This window comes from Rhopalosiphum padi, chromosome 4, assembly GCF_020882245.1.
Source record: "Rhopalosiphum padi isolate XX-2018 chromosome 4, ASM2088224v1, whole genome shotgun sequence".
NCBI lineage: Eukaryota > Metazoa > Arthropoda > Insecta > Hemiptera > Aphididae > Rhopalosiphum > Rhopalosiphum padi.
Genome location: NC_083600.1, coordinates 3676317 through 3695120, shown reverse-complemented (window position 1 = coordinate 3695120; position 18804 = coordinate 3676317). Strand labels below are relative to the sequence as shown.

Below are 18804 nucleotides of genomic sequence, written 5' to 3'. Positions count from 1 at the left end.
GCTCTTTCATGTTTTCACATTTTCATTACGGTCGTGAGTAGAAAAAAAAAGTATTCAACAATATACGATGTCAACGAACGCACTCGAAATAGAGGGGATGTGTTATCTTGTGTCCACGGCAATCAAAGTCGGTATTAGGGTAGCGTGGGGTTGTATTATAGTTGTACGGACATGTCTAATAATACCCACTCGAATTTGTTGTGGCGTTTTTGTGGCTCGTGTATAATAAACAAAGCCACTGCTGCCGGGGCTGTCGTTCGAAAGACGCGCGTTTTACTAGTCGGTCGTCATTCGTCGGCGACGTATGACGGAAAAAATAATAACAAGAAAACGAATACCGTAAAGAATAATAATAATAATATAAAATGGTAGTAGAAAAAGTACGACTATACGTAAAATATTATAGCTGCTGAAATAATATCATCGTATTCAGCGGGGTGGATCTGGGTTTTTTTCGTGGGGGGAGGGGGCAATATTTCTTATTATTACCTATATTTTTATCGTATAATTTTGTTAACAACATAATATATTTAAGATTTGATTTTAGGCCTTACACACATAATATATTATGACTGTCAAGGAGGGTGGCGGGCCCCTCGCCCCCCTAAAATCTCCCACTGATCATATGTTGTATATATATATATATATATATATATATCTATAAGGCTATATTATTATACGCTTCGTAATAAAGTGGCATATAATATACGTATAGCGATGTCGGAGAGGTCGTATCTCACCCCTGTGGCACAATAATATCGTGTATACACCGTACGGAGCGTGAATCGCAAACGCGGGATTTAACTCTTCCGCCATTACAATATATATATATATTTAGCATTGAATGCGCGACGGTATAAGGTCAAAAGTTTACCGGCCGTATATACGGAGCGCGTACAAACGGAGGACGTGTTCATTGTTCTGCGCCGCGGATATCCAAAAACAACTGACGTTTTGAGAAATTTATGGACAGACTATATGCGACTTCAAACCACTCCTATGCGCCATTATCGGAACCGTTAATCAATCGTTTGGAGATGGCGGCGGACGAGGGGGGCGGCGGGCGGCGACGGAGATACGAGTAAAAACCACGGACAAACAAAACAGGCACACGGGATATAGGGTTCTTGGCAACAACAACCGAAAGTTTATTAGGTGTGTGCTGTGTGCGTATATATATATATATATATATATACACCTATGTGGACGGGATTCATCTAAATCGGACGAGATTCGGCTCAATGATAAACGTTCGCCGTACACCTCTGTGGCATGCCTTTATAGATTTTTTTTTTTTTTTGATTTTAATTTGTACCATATATATATATATATATCGTATATGAATATACACCGTGCCGTGATAAACAACGCGACGGAATTGAGTTATATAACACGTCGAGACCTGCACACAGCCGCAGTGTGCACTATATAATACGTATATACGCGTCGCGCATTATTTGAGTGATCTTAATATTGTTATAACATTAATAGTTTATTGTATTATACTACAGACACGAGATAATTTTTGACTGATACCGTGTGCTCATGATAATAATATATAATATATTGTTTTACAAACCATTCTCAATTATTTACATAGACACAATTACTGGATGATATATCGACCATAAGATATACACAAATTAAATATGAACTGAATAGTAGACGAAAATATATTTTCAATTCTGTGAATTAGATTTATTAAAAACAAAAAACATTATTTGATTTTCGATGTCTCGAATATTTATTATAGCACAAAACAATGTTGCGGTATACGAATTCACATTGCTGAAATTAATATTAAATTAAGTATAATAGAAAAATGTTTCATTTGATTTCCTTACATAAATATTTTAAGGAAAAATCAATACAATTTCAAGTAGATAAATGTAAGTATTATTTTGACATTCGAAAATAATAAACCATAATCAATATTGTATATTAGTAAAAAAAAAATATTCGATTTGTAGTAACTAATTTAAAATTAATCTAAATGATTTTGAAACGATTGTTACCATCTTTTTTTTATTATTTAAAAAATTTAATCTTACCGGAAGTTTTACTTTATGTATAAAATAGGTCTGTGATTTTTTTTTTTTTTAAGGCTGACAACAATACAAGATTGGTCGATGGTTTTAAAAGTTGTTATGTTCCTACTCGACGTTAGTAATTAAAACTTCCTCGAAATCTTTTGATGTCCTTAGATGCTTATAAATTTTAGTCTGTGTTGAATCTTAACTTTCCAAGTAATTTAAAATTAATAAGTATTTTCAATAACAGAACCAAACAAAATTAAGCTACATAATATAATATATAACTTGTTTTAAGTTATTATGATATAATATAATACACGAGTATATGACTTACCAAAATATTTACGAAATATTATAACATTTTATGTCTAAAAATAATATATTTTACGGTAGGTGATATGCTGTTTATCAATATGTTTTTAGGTAAATTACTTTACATTGATTATCTTTACAACTTTAAATTTAAATTTAAATAATATGTTTTGATTTCGATTGATTCAATTGACGTTAAAATATAACTAATTGGTTACTAATTGCAATGAAAATATCATCATAATAAAATAATACTATGTACAAAATACAAAACAATATATTTTTGTATTAAATTTATTCAATAAACGTAAAATTTAAAATGTTTATAGTTTAGTTGCTTATTATTAATGGAAGAAAAATATTGCCATTAAAGAACTATTTCTGTAAGTAAAGCAGTCTGAGATTAATCATAATTCATAATGTAAAATTTTAAAATTATATATTAGATAAAAAAGTAGATCGCACCTGTCAGATTAAAAACTATTCACAAATAATGTTCAAAACATAGTATTTCAATTTTATTTGTAGGTATTAAAAAAAATTTAAATATGTAAAATCTGTAAGCAATTTTAGTTTTAATGAGATTTTGTATGGTTTTTTGTATGTTTGTCTGCACTAAGAATTCTTATAAATACATTTATTATGTATAATTGTTTTCAGATATAAACATATCCCCAATCTATCCCTCACATTATCATGATTTACTTTGTACCATCATACCTATTATTATAAATGGCATTACCAATGGGTATAAATTCATTAAAGATATAAATAAAGTTATAATACTTATTCTTGAGGTGGAATACAAATGATAATTTCATCAGTTATATTTTATTTCCATAATACTATTTTTAGTATAAATATTTAGACAATTAATAGATACAGTGTAAATTGTGATTTAAAATGTCAAAAAGTAAAGATGATCACTCGAATAAATTGTTTATAAATACATTTTTTTTTATGAAATATTTATACTTGTAAAAAAAAATAGTGTTATTGATTGGTTATAAAATATTAATTATGATACCTTTAATCGCGAAAATGGCTAAAAAAAAAAAATAAGATTATCCAAAACAGATTATATGAAATATTTAAACCATTTATTCCTTACAAATAATTTTTCACAGAAAATGTCACTAAATGTACATTATTATTTTTTAAAAACCTTACTTAACTATATTTTTTTTTATATACATATATATATATTACACAAAAAACATTAATAAAAAAAAAATATGAAAAATTAATAGACATAATATATTATACTAAGGAGTAAGGATATATTGATAGAATTTAAAATTTAACTAATGAGGTTGTGAGGGTGGACAAAGTTTAAGCGTTGTTAAAGTGGCGGATACATTTTTAAGGTTGTAGTGTTGTGGGCCTGTTAAATTAAGTAGGTATCGAATTATGCAATTTTTTTGATAGGGAAATATGGTCATCAATTTTATTGATTTAGAGATCTTTATATACATTTTAATTACGTATAAGCCACTGAGTATTTGTAACAATTATCATACATTACTATTAGTTCAATTTATTTAGAATCTTAAATAATTTGACTAAAACATTTATTTTTCTTATGTAAATTGAATGTGTCTTTAAGTAGGTATATAAATATTATGTAAAGAATATATTTCTTTAAAAAATAATAAACTGTGTAAAATTAAAATTTAAAATGATATAACTTGAAAGAAAAAGCGTTACAAAATTGACAAAATATAAAATATATTAAAATATAAACTCGTATATTATTATCGTTCACGAATATATTTTGGAACGTTTGAACATTTTTTTTTTATTTTTTTTTCAATATGCGATTTTATCTTTGAATCGCTATAGGTAAAGAAAATTATTCTGTGCATTTATTATTACTTCATGAATACCTAGGTAGCAATATTATACTTGTTTTATTATTATTTAATTTAATTCCACTACCTATCTATGCGAAAAATAAAATATTCAGTTTTATAATTTGTTATAAATTTCTATTTTTTAGTATACTTCCCTCGATATTCATAATACATTTAGTGTAGTCTTATCTCATTTCTTACTTATTTTTAGTATTAGAGGACAATTTTAATTTATAGTATATTATAAAACATTAATATAATTTGAATTATTTGGATAAATCACGCCAAGTGTAACTGACAATTTATATTGCTGTATATGATACCTACGCAATATTATATCTACAGAAACAGCCAAAGGGGATAACCTAATGCTTTTTAAACGTGTATATGTCAGAGGTATTTCTATGTATGTTAATATCAGACCCGTAAGTCGTAACTGTAGTAAGTTTTCAATTAGACATCTGAATGACATAAGTGCATAACGTAAATTATTAAAACCCTTAACGCATATTATACAAAAGTTTGTAGAGTATAATATACTATATCAATACAAATAGTTAATTTGTGATTTTATACAATACTTTTTCGATTACCTGTGACTATTTATTTTATTAAGGTTCCGAGGATGACACTTTTTGAAAAAATAAGAGCAAAAACATTTTTTTAAATAGTAGTTCTAAATTAAAAATTAAACTCAAACGATAGAATTTGTTAAATGTTTAACTAAATAGTATAGTTTAAGCATAATTTTGTAAAAATATTTGTTAGAATCCGGATAATTTCTGACGTGATTAAGCTTTTATTCAAGCCTTTTTAAGAATATTTTTTAAATATAATGTAATTCACAGGTGCTTTCTGTGTACTAAATTTACCGTATGGTGGATAAACACAAACGTATTCAAATGCGTTCAACCGCTCGATAGATCACAAACTGCTGTAAAACCATAACTTATATTATGTATATTATATACGTTAAAATATAAATGCATAGTTAATGAAATCTTTGTTGCAGTAATAAATTGTGTTAAAGTCTTATTTTTTTCAACTTAACTGTTATTTATACTATCGTAGTACTTAGTTTCTTTTTTTTGTCTTAGAACCACTATAGTTAATCATTTGTTAGCATTCAATGATAACATTAAAAAAATCATAAAATAATATGTTTGGATCTCAGATAATTCTATAATCTGTAATAAGAGCATGATAACTGGTGCAGTATCACGTGTAGTGACTTCACTTATTGAATCGAATATATTTGAACAATGTGAACTTTCTAAGAATATGCTGAGAATAAAATAGTATTACTACAATCATTGAAATTACAAGCACGTGCCTACTGTTGCTAAATTCAAAGTGGTAAGATGTGAAAAACGTACAGCAAGCGAAACAAATTAATAATATAAAGAACGTAGTTTAAAGCTTAACATTATTTTTATTGGAATAGCTTCAATTATTTTGTCTTGTGAAAATTAATAAAAATGATTGATCGTATTGTCCACTTTATTTCGTCTGATGACTTTTAAACTATGTTAATTGAACTCCGAGGTATACAGAATGAATTGACGTCATCAAATTATTTGACAAAAAAATTGTTTGCCTCGTTATAATAATACTATATAATTATAAAATATTTTAAAATTAGATTATGATTGGATATTCTGATGATTTACAAATGAAAACCATTGCTAAGTGGTGATTACAGGATTATCGCCAGGTACACATCTCCGGACGTACTTTACGCGACCAATTTATAATGACAAACTAATATCACAACGTTCAGCGTGACACGGTATGATACTATTTAGTATTTAATACAATTGAATTATATGACCAGTGAATTTCATAATGGAATAATAAATTTGACAGTTAGATGCAATTCTTTTGTGATATTAAAAAATAACTTAACTATTTTATATATATTAAGTATCGAATCAATTTCGTTTTAAGGTATTCCGTGCTTATATGATTCATTTTTTTTTAATTTTTAACTATAGGTACCTATAAATAAATAAATAAATTAACAAATCAAGTCTTATTTATTATTAATAGTAATAGCATCAGACTATTTCTATTTTATTTTACGTCCTTTTATTCAAATGATATTATATCGAACAATTTGTCTGACAATATTACTTTATGATTGGATAAATTCGTTATGTTAAATGTTTTAACTTTTACACAATTTACTTAAAAACTTTGATTTTAAGTTACATAATATTAAAAATAAGAAATCTCAGCTTTTACTTCGAATACTCACTTACTGAACAATAAACTAAATTCTATGATATATTGTATGATTGTATTGTGATAAAGTCAAGGTATACGAGAGACTTGGTAAGTGAGGTGAACTATTGAAACTATTGAAATTTAAACAATAGAAGTTAATTTTGGATTCACTTTCTAATCGTCAAGTGGTTTCTAAAATTAATAAGTACACTACTAAGGATGTTACAGGCATATAGTCTTATAAATGCAAATATTGTTTTAAATAATTGATTGAGAAAATAGGAATATACCCGTTGCGTCACCTGTTCGGTTTCTACGGTGACATTAATAATAAAAAATTCTACGGAACCACTTATATTTAACTGCGTTAAAAATCTGTTGAAAATTTGGTTTTCGTGTTCACAGACGGATGTCCACCTACACTATAGCTATACCGATTCGTCCGAGAAATGATTCCATTTTAACTGAGCAACGTCATTTTTTCTCAGTCGAAGTCTTATAATAATACACAACTAACAGCCATACAATATATTATAAAATTTTTTTATTACATCATAACATTTTTGGCTGAACCGTAAAATACCGTTTAAACGTTTTTGTGTACACGCGCGCCGACGCAGTGGAAGTATTTAGCGGAGGAGGCATAGAGGCCATATTATATAGTTTACCCGAGACATATCGATCTCAAACCATTCATAACTAACAATATTTTGTTTCAATAAAAATTTAAAAAAAAAAATTCATTCGTTAAAAACGTTATCGACGTCGCTTTGCGGGTCCGAGAAGAGTGAAAATATCGCAACCCTCTCCCCGCATATACCCCCCTCAGAAAAAACACGGCGGTGCGTCGACGGCGAGACCGTCAAAAACGGGAGATCAAGTGGTCCCGAGTATTTCCTCGATTTCCAAAAACGTTTTGCCCTTGGTCTCGATCATGACGAAACCGGCGACCAGCGCCCAGACCAGGTTGAACGCCGAGTACATGTAGTAATTGGAGCAGACGCCGAACGTGCGGGACATGGTGGTGTAGGTGCCGTCCAGCAGAAACGACGCGCCGGCCAGGCACATGACGCACAGCGGCGCCGCCTTGGTCTTGACGTTGGCCGCGAACATCTCGCCGATGAGCGTGTACGTCAGCGAACCGGCGCCCACGGAGTACGCCAAACCGTAGAGCCACAGCGTCAGCACCGGCCACCACGCCAGCGGATGGTCTCCGGGCCCGTTGGCCACCGCGTACAGGCCGACGCCGTACGCGGCCGTCAGCACGGCCATCGCGCCGTGCGAGCCCAACATCAGCGGCTTCCGGCCCATCCAGTCCACCAGGACCATGTGCAACAGCGTGCCGATGTTCTTGGACAAGGTGAACAGCACGACGGCCAACAGCGGGTTCATCCAGTAGTTGGTGGACGGCAGCGTGATCGAGCTGAAGTGTATGAACTGCGGACGGACACCAGAGATTATAATACCGTCGTCGTCGTCGGTGACCAGCATAATAATAGTTACGAATTATAGATAATATGATATTATAAAATAAAATAATGCGAAAAGAAAATATTTCAAAAAGAGTTCAACATTTCTTAGTTTTATAAATAGTTATACTTATTAATTATACTGTTTACAAATTTAAATTCAAATAAAACAAAACTGTTTAATATTAACCACAAGATGTTAACTATTTTAAACTAAGTTTATAACTATTTTTTTTTTAAATATTTTTATTGAAAGACTATTAAGTGTCTAGTCAAAAGTCACGAATTTCATTTTATTTGTTATACTGTTTTTATTATATTGTAATACTGTTATTATTATATTATTATAATGATATTTAGCTGTATATTTTTAATACGTTAAAAAATAAATAAAAAATGTTTGATTCATAGCCATACTTACTAAATTAATTACCTAACCAATTAAAATAATATCATACAATTTCCAGTTAAATAAATATAGCAGGTTATAAAAATAATTATGGAAAGAAATAACTCGTATTACCAAAAACGAGTGCAACAATAGCTTGTATCTCCAAAAGCAATTCCACGTATATCCAAAACAATTTACTAATAACACGTAAGTACCAGATACATAGCAATTTTTACAGAAATTGGTTTTTTTTCTGTTGAGTAGTCATATAACACGTAGTACTAACTTTAACTAACAAAATTAATTTTACATAAAATGTGCAGTCAACATAAAATAGTTTTTTCACTCTCCTGAAAAATGTTTAAAATGGAGATACATGTTGTTTACGTGTAGGTAACGAAATTAATCGTTGTTAACAGTGCTATAAAATAATATGAAACGCGCGCGACGACAAACCGATATAATATTGTGCACGGCCGTTACATGCCGATGACGGATTTGGATCAAGTCGAACCGTGAGGGTAAACGTGCGAGCCCGAGACCGATCTGTCGGAACAGTTTCACTCTTCGTCTCGTCTCGATTCGCGTGGTATAAACATTTTTTTTCAAACGAGCTTATAACAATTGCTGCGTACACGAGTGTCCCGAGAAAATACCTAGCGAGTGCATCGATATGGTCATGATCTGTATGGATATTGGATGTTATGTAAACTGCGTTTGTATAGTTACAGGACGATCTTTTAAATATATAATTTTAAATAATATGTATAATTTGTTTTTTCTTAATTTGATTTTTGAAATCCGTCTGTTTAAAATAATAATATTATTATCATAACGGGGAGTAAATATGCGATAGACATTTTATGACGATTATGGTTTTTTTGTGATTAGGGGCGGGTATGTGAAGGGTGCCAAATCGTGAGAAATTGCTTATTTCTGCACTCGATTCGATACAGTACATTAACACGTTACTCGTTAAAAATATTTCAAATACAAATAATACAAGATGTGTATTATACCTATTTATCCGCCCAGATATAGTTCGCTGACTAAAAATAAAATATGTTACTGAGATATTGTATAAAATATATCGAATTTCATGATGAATATATCACGGAGATGCACCTGAATGATATGATATTATGTCAAAACGTCATGAATAGAATATAATATGTTTTTTTCACATTTTATTTTAATATAATATTATACTCAATATTATGTAATAGTGATGTGATGTGATGTTAAGAATCACGTATTTTTTATTACTAATGCATTTTAGCACTGTACGTAAAATGTGTATTTATTTGAAAAGCCATGAAAATAGTTTCTGGTTTTACTAAAAATATAATACTTTTTTATTTCCTTCAAAATACATTTTTTTTTTTTTAATGTAATAAAATATAATATTATTAAAGGCTCGTTTTATAAAAAGTTAAGACTAATCCCCGACATGAAACAATAGTTTCTTTTTAACAGTTTAAACAAAAAATGTATAAAACGTCTCCTTATTAAATCCCACCAAACAAGGTTCCTGTTGTTCTATCAAGTTTAGAATGAAAACATTCACAAAAGTTGTGACAAACCAAAATTCCCTATGTTGAATCTTGTATTAAATTTTCAATCTTTTTGACCGAGAATTATCGACATTTTTAGGAATAAAACTATAATATACATTTTGTATCCATAATTAGCACAAAAAAAGTCAAAATATTTTGGAAATTCTATGGTTGTAGAAGATCATATGCGCATTTGGTAAAAATTAAAATTATCTATGATTATATTTTGCTTTTTGATAACAAACAATATTTATTATCTAAAAATCGTTTGAAAAAAAATAGATATTTTTCAGGTAAATATGTAATGTCGTAAACATTTATATTTTTAAAGCTTATAAACAATTGATTTGACTTTCTAATAGAATTTTTTTTCCTAAAAGTTTAAAAACGTATAAAGAACATTCTGGTATTAAATTTTCAAATATTAAGTATAAATATAAAAAAATTGTATGCATTTCTAACTTATATAATTTATAATGTTCGAGATTTTAACGAATTTTGTCAAAACCATAACTTTAAATGCTTATAAAAAATATCGTAAACATAAATTGTCGTTATTATTTAATTGGAAAATGAAAAACTTATTAATAACCTTATATTTAATTTTCAAGTATTTTTACCCATTTATTAATTTTGTATTCGTCACATACAAATATAAAAAAAAATCAAAAATTTCAATTGTCAATAATTAGCTAAAAAAAGTAAAAAATGACTATATAAACACTTAGTGAAAATATTAAATTTCTACGTGCGGTTATTAGTTTTTGAATAATAACAAAATTACAAGTTAATAAAAACGAGTTTGGCGTAAACATTTTCATTATTCTTAAATTTTCATTTTGTTTACTCAATTGACGATTATTAAGTATATTTCATATTATGGAAAATTTTTACCCCGCGCGACCAAAAATAAAAATAAAATTACGCGACCAGTGACGGGTTAAGAAAAGTTTTTACTTTCATCTATCAAATATTACTAATAATAGTAATTTTTTTTTTCGTTTATATTGAAAAAAGTACTAACTAAATCCAAATTATTACTAACCCCCTCCCCTAAAGTTAAAAACGAAGCATTTTTACTACCTATCCCAAAAGTCGATAACAGATAAGAAAAAAAAACTATACTTTTCTTTCCTTTTCCTCTTCTTATCTACCGTCAGTGTGTTATTGCGTACAATAATATTATTCCAAATAATAATACGTATAATAATATTTTTAGACAGTATAATATCATTATATGGCGTTACTCACTGGACTAATGCCGCTGAGCCTCTGAAACATGCTAGCTCCCGCCGTAATGATCAAAGCCCTCCGGTTGGCCTTGTTTTGAAACAACTCTTTGTAAGTGGTCTTAGACTGCATCTGCTTGGTGACCGTCTCCTCGATAAGCTCCAGTTCATCGGTAACGTCGTCTTTGGCTCGGATACTCCTGAGCGACTTCTCGGCTTGATCCCGCCGATTCTTCTGCATCAGGTAGTACGGGCTTTCGGGCATGGCGAAGAACAACACCGTGAACAAGGCCGAGAAGGACAGACCCAGCATGTTGAGCTGTGTATAATTGAGCATCTGGCCGATCGACTGTATGCTCAACATGCCCACGCACAACATTATCGGAAACAAGGACAACACAGCACCGCGTAACTTGACTTCGGCTATTTCGCCCACGTACATTGGTATGGAGCTGAACGTCATCCCCTTGGCCAGTCCGGCGAACAGTCTGGCCACGTACAGGACACTCAACCGAGACGGACACAGTATAATCGCCCCCCAGGCGATTATGTTCATCGGGCCGATTATGCGAATCGTCCACTTCCTACCGTAAAACCCCAGAAGATAACCACACGGGATAGGGCTGATGAAGTTGCCCAAGTCGTACATGGCGATCATCATACCGTAATCGGTCACGTCCAAATCGGTCTGGTTGTTCTTCATCAGGTAGGTCGCCGGCGACGACCATCCGATCCACGAACCGCAGACCAAAGAACCTAAACTCGCTGCAGTCGAAAATGTTTATTCGTAGCATCTAATCGTTTTTGATTTTATTATTATTATTGAACCAATTTATCAATAATATCATTACTATTAAATAATTTTATTATTAAAAGGAATAACATATAAGTGCTAAAATGGTCGTGATTTTGTGAGAAGCTATGTTATTTCGATGATATCTAATAAATAATATTTATATTTATTAAATATATTATTGATATAGCAATATAGTATTTATTTAAATTTTACGTCATAAAAATTAATCTCATGATTTTTCTTAGGTTTTAACTCAACTTTTAAATATTAATTTAACTTATATTAAACCAAATTATAAAATTTATAAATGCTTAAAGTTTATTTGAATTTTGTTTTCTAGTAGTTAACACAAATACATCAAGTACTCAAAACTAGAATAAATGATTCAAATTGCTATATATTTTAGTTATTTTAGCAGGTATACATTCATGTTTTAAAAATAATTAAATTACTTCGTCTCCCTGTACTCGTAAAATTAAAGAAATTTTAAAACTATGATTGTTTAATAAATAATAGCAAATGCAACCATAATATGTTGTTTATTCTTGTGTATATTTAGGTGTTTTTTGTTAATATATATTTATACAAAAATATAAATCTTAATTAAAGTGAATAATAATTTTACCGTATTTCTTGTATTTTTTTTTTCTAATGGTAAATGAATATAAATGCATATTATGTTTGTACATGCATCATTAAAATATTAAAAAGTATACAACTATATTTCTATATCTTAAACTTGATTAATTATCTATTTATATGGAATAATAAATACCTATTAGAGCAATTGAAAAGGTAAAGAACACTGTTTTGAATCTTCCTTCTTCCATTTTGAAATTTTTTTAGAAAAATACGTTATCTGATTAATAATAGAATGTACACATATTGCATATTTATATGAACATTGTAAATAAAATGAAACAATAAATTAAATATTTATTTTTATTTCGATGGCAACATCATGATAATTAATAATTATGTTTAAAATTTAAAATTGAATTTATCAAATAGCTTAAACCACACTGTTTGAATAGTACTTACGAGTACTTTATAATACATATAAAAAAATCAGTTTGTAAAAGACAATCTATAAAATGTTAATAAAAATAAACTAATTGTTTCATTTATTTCTCAGAAATTAAAAAAAGGTTGATGTAATAATCAAGTGATCGGAAAACTTACCATTTTCAAAAGTATTTAAAATTTATAATATTATGTTAAAATATACGTATATACTTACAAATTATATGTAAAAAATATTGCTGCATATCATATATTTTTAGAGAAAATACACTTCTCCTAAAATATATTTCTTATGAAATAACGTTACAAGAATCACACACATGGAAATATATAAGCATTATGTTTTTTTTCTTTAACCCTTCATAATGATAACAATATATTCTTTATTGTTCAATGATAAGCATGGCTATTGTCCTGCGCGCTTGTTCAGACTTTTAAAAGTTTTTTAAAAATAAAGTTACAGCATATCGTTTCAAGAGCTCTCGTGTATCTAGTATGTTCATAAAAAAAAAAAAATCGTCGTACAAGTGTATTATATTTTTATTTGTTAAATGGTGAAATATATCAATACACGAATGTATAAATATTTTATACTACTATTCCATGATAATAAATAATGAAGTTAAAGTTAATGAAACTATAGCTCCGATAAAAATATATATTAATTATTTAAAAATTAAACAATGTCCAAAAAATATGATTCCACAAATTATCAATATATATATTTTTTTAATAGTCAGTTTGTTTTAAACTGTTAGGTAGAAATATAAATAACTGAATTTAAGATAATTGTTTTTTATCTTCTTTTTAGGTCTTATTATATTCTAAGGAATTTCAATATTGATATATTGGTAAATGTTATATAGAATATATTAGAAAATAGTAGTTATAGGTTCAAATAATATTATTGTACTCGCAGATAAATATATAATTTAGTATTTTATTATATCATTTGTATCATTTAACTTTTATTTTCATTCACTTCTCTGTATATTAACATACGTATTTTAAACTATAAGAAAATATATATTGATTACCCATTGATTTATACTTAGATTTATAATTTAAACACGATTTAAACTTAAAGTAACTTATAATTACATATCATATACAACATTATGCAATTTCATTTATAAACATCTATAATGTGAAATTTTAAATTAAATCATTTGAAAATCAAATTCAAATTATTTTTTTATTCTAAAAATATAATAGATTATTTTTATACTTTTATTAAAATCCATAAAAAAGAACACAACGAAAAAAATAAATATAATTTATTCATAGAAATTTGAGTATTTATTTTAAGTATATTAATAATTCATATTTTATTTTGCTTTGTTATTCTTCAATTATATTCCTGAAAATGTTCTCTCTTTATTACAGAGTATTAAAACTGAAGACGATCTGACGCAGTGAATAAAATGTAATCCTTGCGGCTTACATATTATATCTTAATACATAATTCATGGATATCGGCTAAGTATCATAGGTCTTAGCTACCACAATATAATATATTGTAGACTAACGTAATAAATATATTTAAAGTAAATCAAATTATTTAAAATTATTAAAAAAAACCATAATTTAAAGTTTAAAACCAAAGAAATTGATATCATTTTTAATTATTTAATATATATAATATTATGTACTATTCTATATATGGTATTTAAAATCTAAATAGTATTTTTTTTTTCGAAAAAAAATCATAATTTATAGTAAAAGTTTTATTTTATTTTGCTTTAAATTTAAAAAATATTTATAATATATTAAGTATAAGTAATATATAATAATATATTAATGACGTATTTCATAATAACAAGTGAAATGAAACGTCAACACCTATATATCATTTAACATAATTAGAGTAAATACATTTTTTTTTGTATATGATGTTCTCCAATTAATTTAGGACCTATTTTTCAGAATTATTTAAGGGAATAATATATTTTGGGTTATAAAATTATGTATAGTATTGTAATTTTTTTTAACAGACAGAAATGAGTGACTAGATTATGTTAGAGTGAACATATTGTTCAACTTGACTAAGTAACTGTATGGTAACCGCAATAAACAGCTTTTAACATAATTGTATGCATAATATATATTATATACATACATATTACAACCATTAGCAAATTGAGCGTTTACTATTCTTGGATCGCACTATATAATAGACTAACCTTTAAAATATGCTTAAAAACTTGTATAATACCTAATAAATATGAAATCTATTTATTGAATATTAATCGAGTCCACTGAGCATTAAAATATCGCGGTACGGCCGATACGTATCCGTGGGCCAATAAAAAATAATTTTATTGTTTAATATTAGTAAATTCTTTGTATAGTATAATAAATATAGAAAACAATAAAACTAGTATATGTTGGCTGAATTAATAAAACGTATAAAAAAATATATACATATAGTGTTTTACTGAAAATGCGTCACTCAAAACATCAACATTTATCGGATGCATATTTCAAAGAAATCACATTATCTCAATGTCGATTATTTGTCGCTCGTACAACAATATACATTTGAAGATGTGCACAGCTTTTTATCACACGATTTGTTTTAGTACAACAACGTTTATATAGATTATGGGTAATATTTTCTTGGTATAATTATTGAATCCAATGGTTAGAACATTATCCAACACGAGAGCTGACATTTTGTTTTCTTTGTTGAATGTTCAGAGGTGCACTGGTGCCACCGAAACTTAGTGGTTAGTCAGAATGAAATAATGTATTAACAAATGAGATTTAGCCATTTAAGAACTGGAAATCAGCCACAGTTAAATTCAATCTTTATCAAATAGGTAAAATTAATTTAACAGTTCTCGAGCTTTAGCAAGTTTTATAAATTTAAGGTTTATTGATGTTGTATGGAGAGTGAACGTGAGCATAATATTATAAACGTCTAAAAAGATATTCAACGTCTAAAAAACCGTGACATTTTAAAACGACTTCTATATATAATATTATACTTTGTACTAATATAATATTTCCTATTACGTAACCTATTACGTTCATATATAGAAAAATCACATTATATTATGTACAATTATAGGTAGATACTATAATAATTTAATATAATAACCTAATAGTTAGGCTTAATCCTTACAAGCCAAATAGTCTTCTAAAAACAATGGATACATACTTCTCTCGCACTCACTAACCCTAAAGAAGTTATAAAAATGACACTGAATAGTTGATAAAAGTGTGAATAACTCCTTAAGACAACATTATATCTGGCTACATATATATGACTCACTGCGTATGTGAAATTACCCATTGATGTTTCTAATACATATTACTCATAAACAGTGTACTTTTTATTTTTATTTTGATATTTTATTATTTTATGATTAATTAATATAGATTTGTCAGTGTTTTTTCTGATATACTAAAATTACAGCTAAGAAAAAAAAACAGTTTTATATTTGTTAAATAACTAATCAAATGAAACATATTTTTCACTGATGAATGAAAAAAATTGATCGTTACAAGATATCATACATAGTATTTAAACGATGAAAAAAAAAATAAAAATTACAATATAATTACAATATGTGACCAATGAAAAATGATGACATTATCGATAAATGAGCTCTTTATATTATCATATTATGTTTCGACACTAGGGTTGAAAATTAAATAAATTTACTAATAAGAAAAAATTACTTTTTAGTTTTTTTCAATGTTGAAAAAAGAACAAAAGTAATTAATTAGATTATTTTAATGTTATAAAAACTACATAACTACTCTTCGATAACATTGTAACTCGTAAATATATATTATACTAGTCCAATCAATAGTTATTAAATATAAACATTATATTTTTTTTTTTTAATTTATCAAATTTAATATAAATTATATTCTCTCATTTATACCAATATGGCATTATTACTAATATTACTTACATTAACTAAAATAAAAATAATTGGTTTTAGACAAAACACACGCTATGTCCTACCTAACCATATTCATCAAGATAAAAATAGTACCTAGCTAAAATCTCTCGAAACAAAAAAAAAAGAATGGATAAATATTTGTTATATTTACAATGAGTTATTATGTTCAATATATTTTTCTAGTGAAAATCTTACATTTTTCTATTGACTTTTGGGTATTTGGTTTTTGGTGGAATCATTTTAGAGCTATATAATGTTACCCTGATAAATGAACTTAAAATTAAAAAAAAGTGAGTATAATTATTATAGTTACTAAAAATGTACTTATTATTTCACATAAACTGATAAAGGAATTATTAATAAAAAATAGTATATGATATATTTTTTAAGATTCTATCTGAAAATTATGTGTGGCATTATATTCGTTTGTTTATTGAACATCGTGATAAAAAAAAAGCTTTTTGTCTGGGAATGTTGTTTCTAGCCAATAAATGAAAAATAGTCACTTAAATTATCAGTTATTACGATGTATATTGGAGTTCCGGACAGTAATATTGAACAAGTATTCGGGACTTTGCTGACTATTGGTTGTTGCGTTTGATCATAAAAAAGGCTAATGTTCGTTTCAAGCATCTCAAATGGCAAAAGTGGAGTTTTTTCTTTACAAAAGAAAACATGTAAGAAATACTAAGTAAGTTATACATTTTACTCAGATTGAATTTCATTTTAAGATAGGAAATTGATGAACAACGTCATTTAATTTAAAGATTTTACGTTGCATTTAACAATGTTTGTAATTGATTAAATATTAAGTTAAATTTGATAAAAAAACAATACAAATTTTGGCGTTTACATATGAGTAATTTGTGTATTGTAATTGCATAGTATAATATATAAATCATAATCAATGAAATTAAGCAATTGTATTTAATTTGATAATTACCATTGTATTTAATTAAAACATAACTTATATAACTAGTAAATAATTAGTTAGTATAAAAAATAATAATAATAATGAAAAAAAAAATATTAAGTTAAAAAAACACTAACGAGAAAAAAGTTATTTTATTGATTTTTCTTTTTTTTTTTAACCAAATTAAACTGTTTTGGAATGTAATTGAAAACATGATATACATTTCAACATGCTTTTAGCATACAAATTACAATTAGTGAGAATAAAAACAGAAACAAATATTCTGCATATAATTAAGTGGCATAATATTTTATTGAGTGGTCCGTTTTCGGTAACAACAAAAAATTGGTTAAGCTATGGAACTACACTCTCGTGAACATAGTCCATTTTGCAGCACTTCATGCCTTCTACACGAATCGAACATAAAATAATAAAATTTAACCGTAGCCCGTAGGTAAATTATTTGAAAGATACTAGAATTAGAAACGGCATAATAAATATTATATTATATTATTATTTCTCATATCATTAAATATTATTAATATTACAATTTTATTTAACAAAAATAATATTGACAATCTCAATTCAGTCATCATATATAATGATTATAGTTACCTAATGGGTAGTAAAAACACTAAACACTAACAAATGCAGTAATTGGAAATAATATGATCCCGATAAAAATGTATCGATAACAAACATTAAAATATTATATTTTAAAAAATACCGAATGTATAATTTGATATATTATTATAAGTATATGGCTAGAATATATTTTTTTTTATTGTTATTTAATTTAAAAGTTATAAGTCAATTACTTATGTACTGTGCTAAGAGTCTAAATATTATAATACACTTAATGACTAAAAGTTTCAATTCCCTACGATTAATAATATTTTGGAATTTTCAACTACAAAATAATCAATATATTTTGTAATTTTGACGGATTTTAACGAAATACGAACTTAAGCGTTTATAAACAAATGTTCGTTGCTTTAATAATAACTTATGAAAGAAATATGAAAATTTTAAGTTATTTCCTCAGGATCAAAAAAAAAAAAACATCAATATATTATATTGAATATA

The 18804-nt window shown here is 27.2% G+C and overlaps 1 protein-coding gene across 1 annotated transcript; it reads right to left on the bottom strand.

Moving 5' to 3' along the window:
* Positions 1–7300: 7300 nt before the first annotated feature.
* LOC132928676 (facilitated trehalose transporter Tret1-like) lies at positions 7301–12695 on the bottom strand. Its single transcript, XM_060993500.1, has 3 exons — positions 12641–12695; positions 11092–11834; positions 7301–7861 (listed from the first exon to the last, which is right to left on the bottom strand). The coding sequence occupies exons 1-3, from the start codon at positions 12693–12695 to the stop codon at positions 7301–7303; spliced, it is 1359 nt and encodes a 452-aa protein (XP_060849483.1).
* Between the last annotated feature and the right edge of the window lie 6109 nt (positions 12696–18804).

Coding starts and splice junctions, on each gene's coding strand:
- LOC132928676 (XM_060993500.1), bottom strand. CDS start 12,695: ATGGAAGAAGGAAGATTCAAAACAGTGTTCTTTACCTTTTCAATTGCT. Junction 11,835..12,640: donor CTTTTCAATTGCTCTAATAG/GTATTTATTATT, acceptor TTTCGACTGCAG/CGAGTTTAGGTTCTTTGGTC. Junction 7,862..11,091: donor GGCTCAGCGGCATTAGTCCA/GTGAGTAACGCC, acceptor GTCCGTCCGCAG/TTCATACACTTCAGCTCGAT.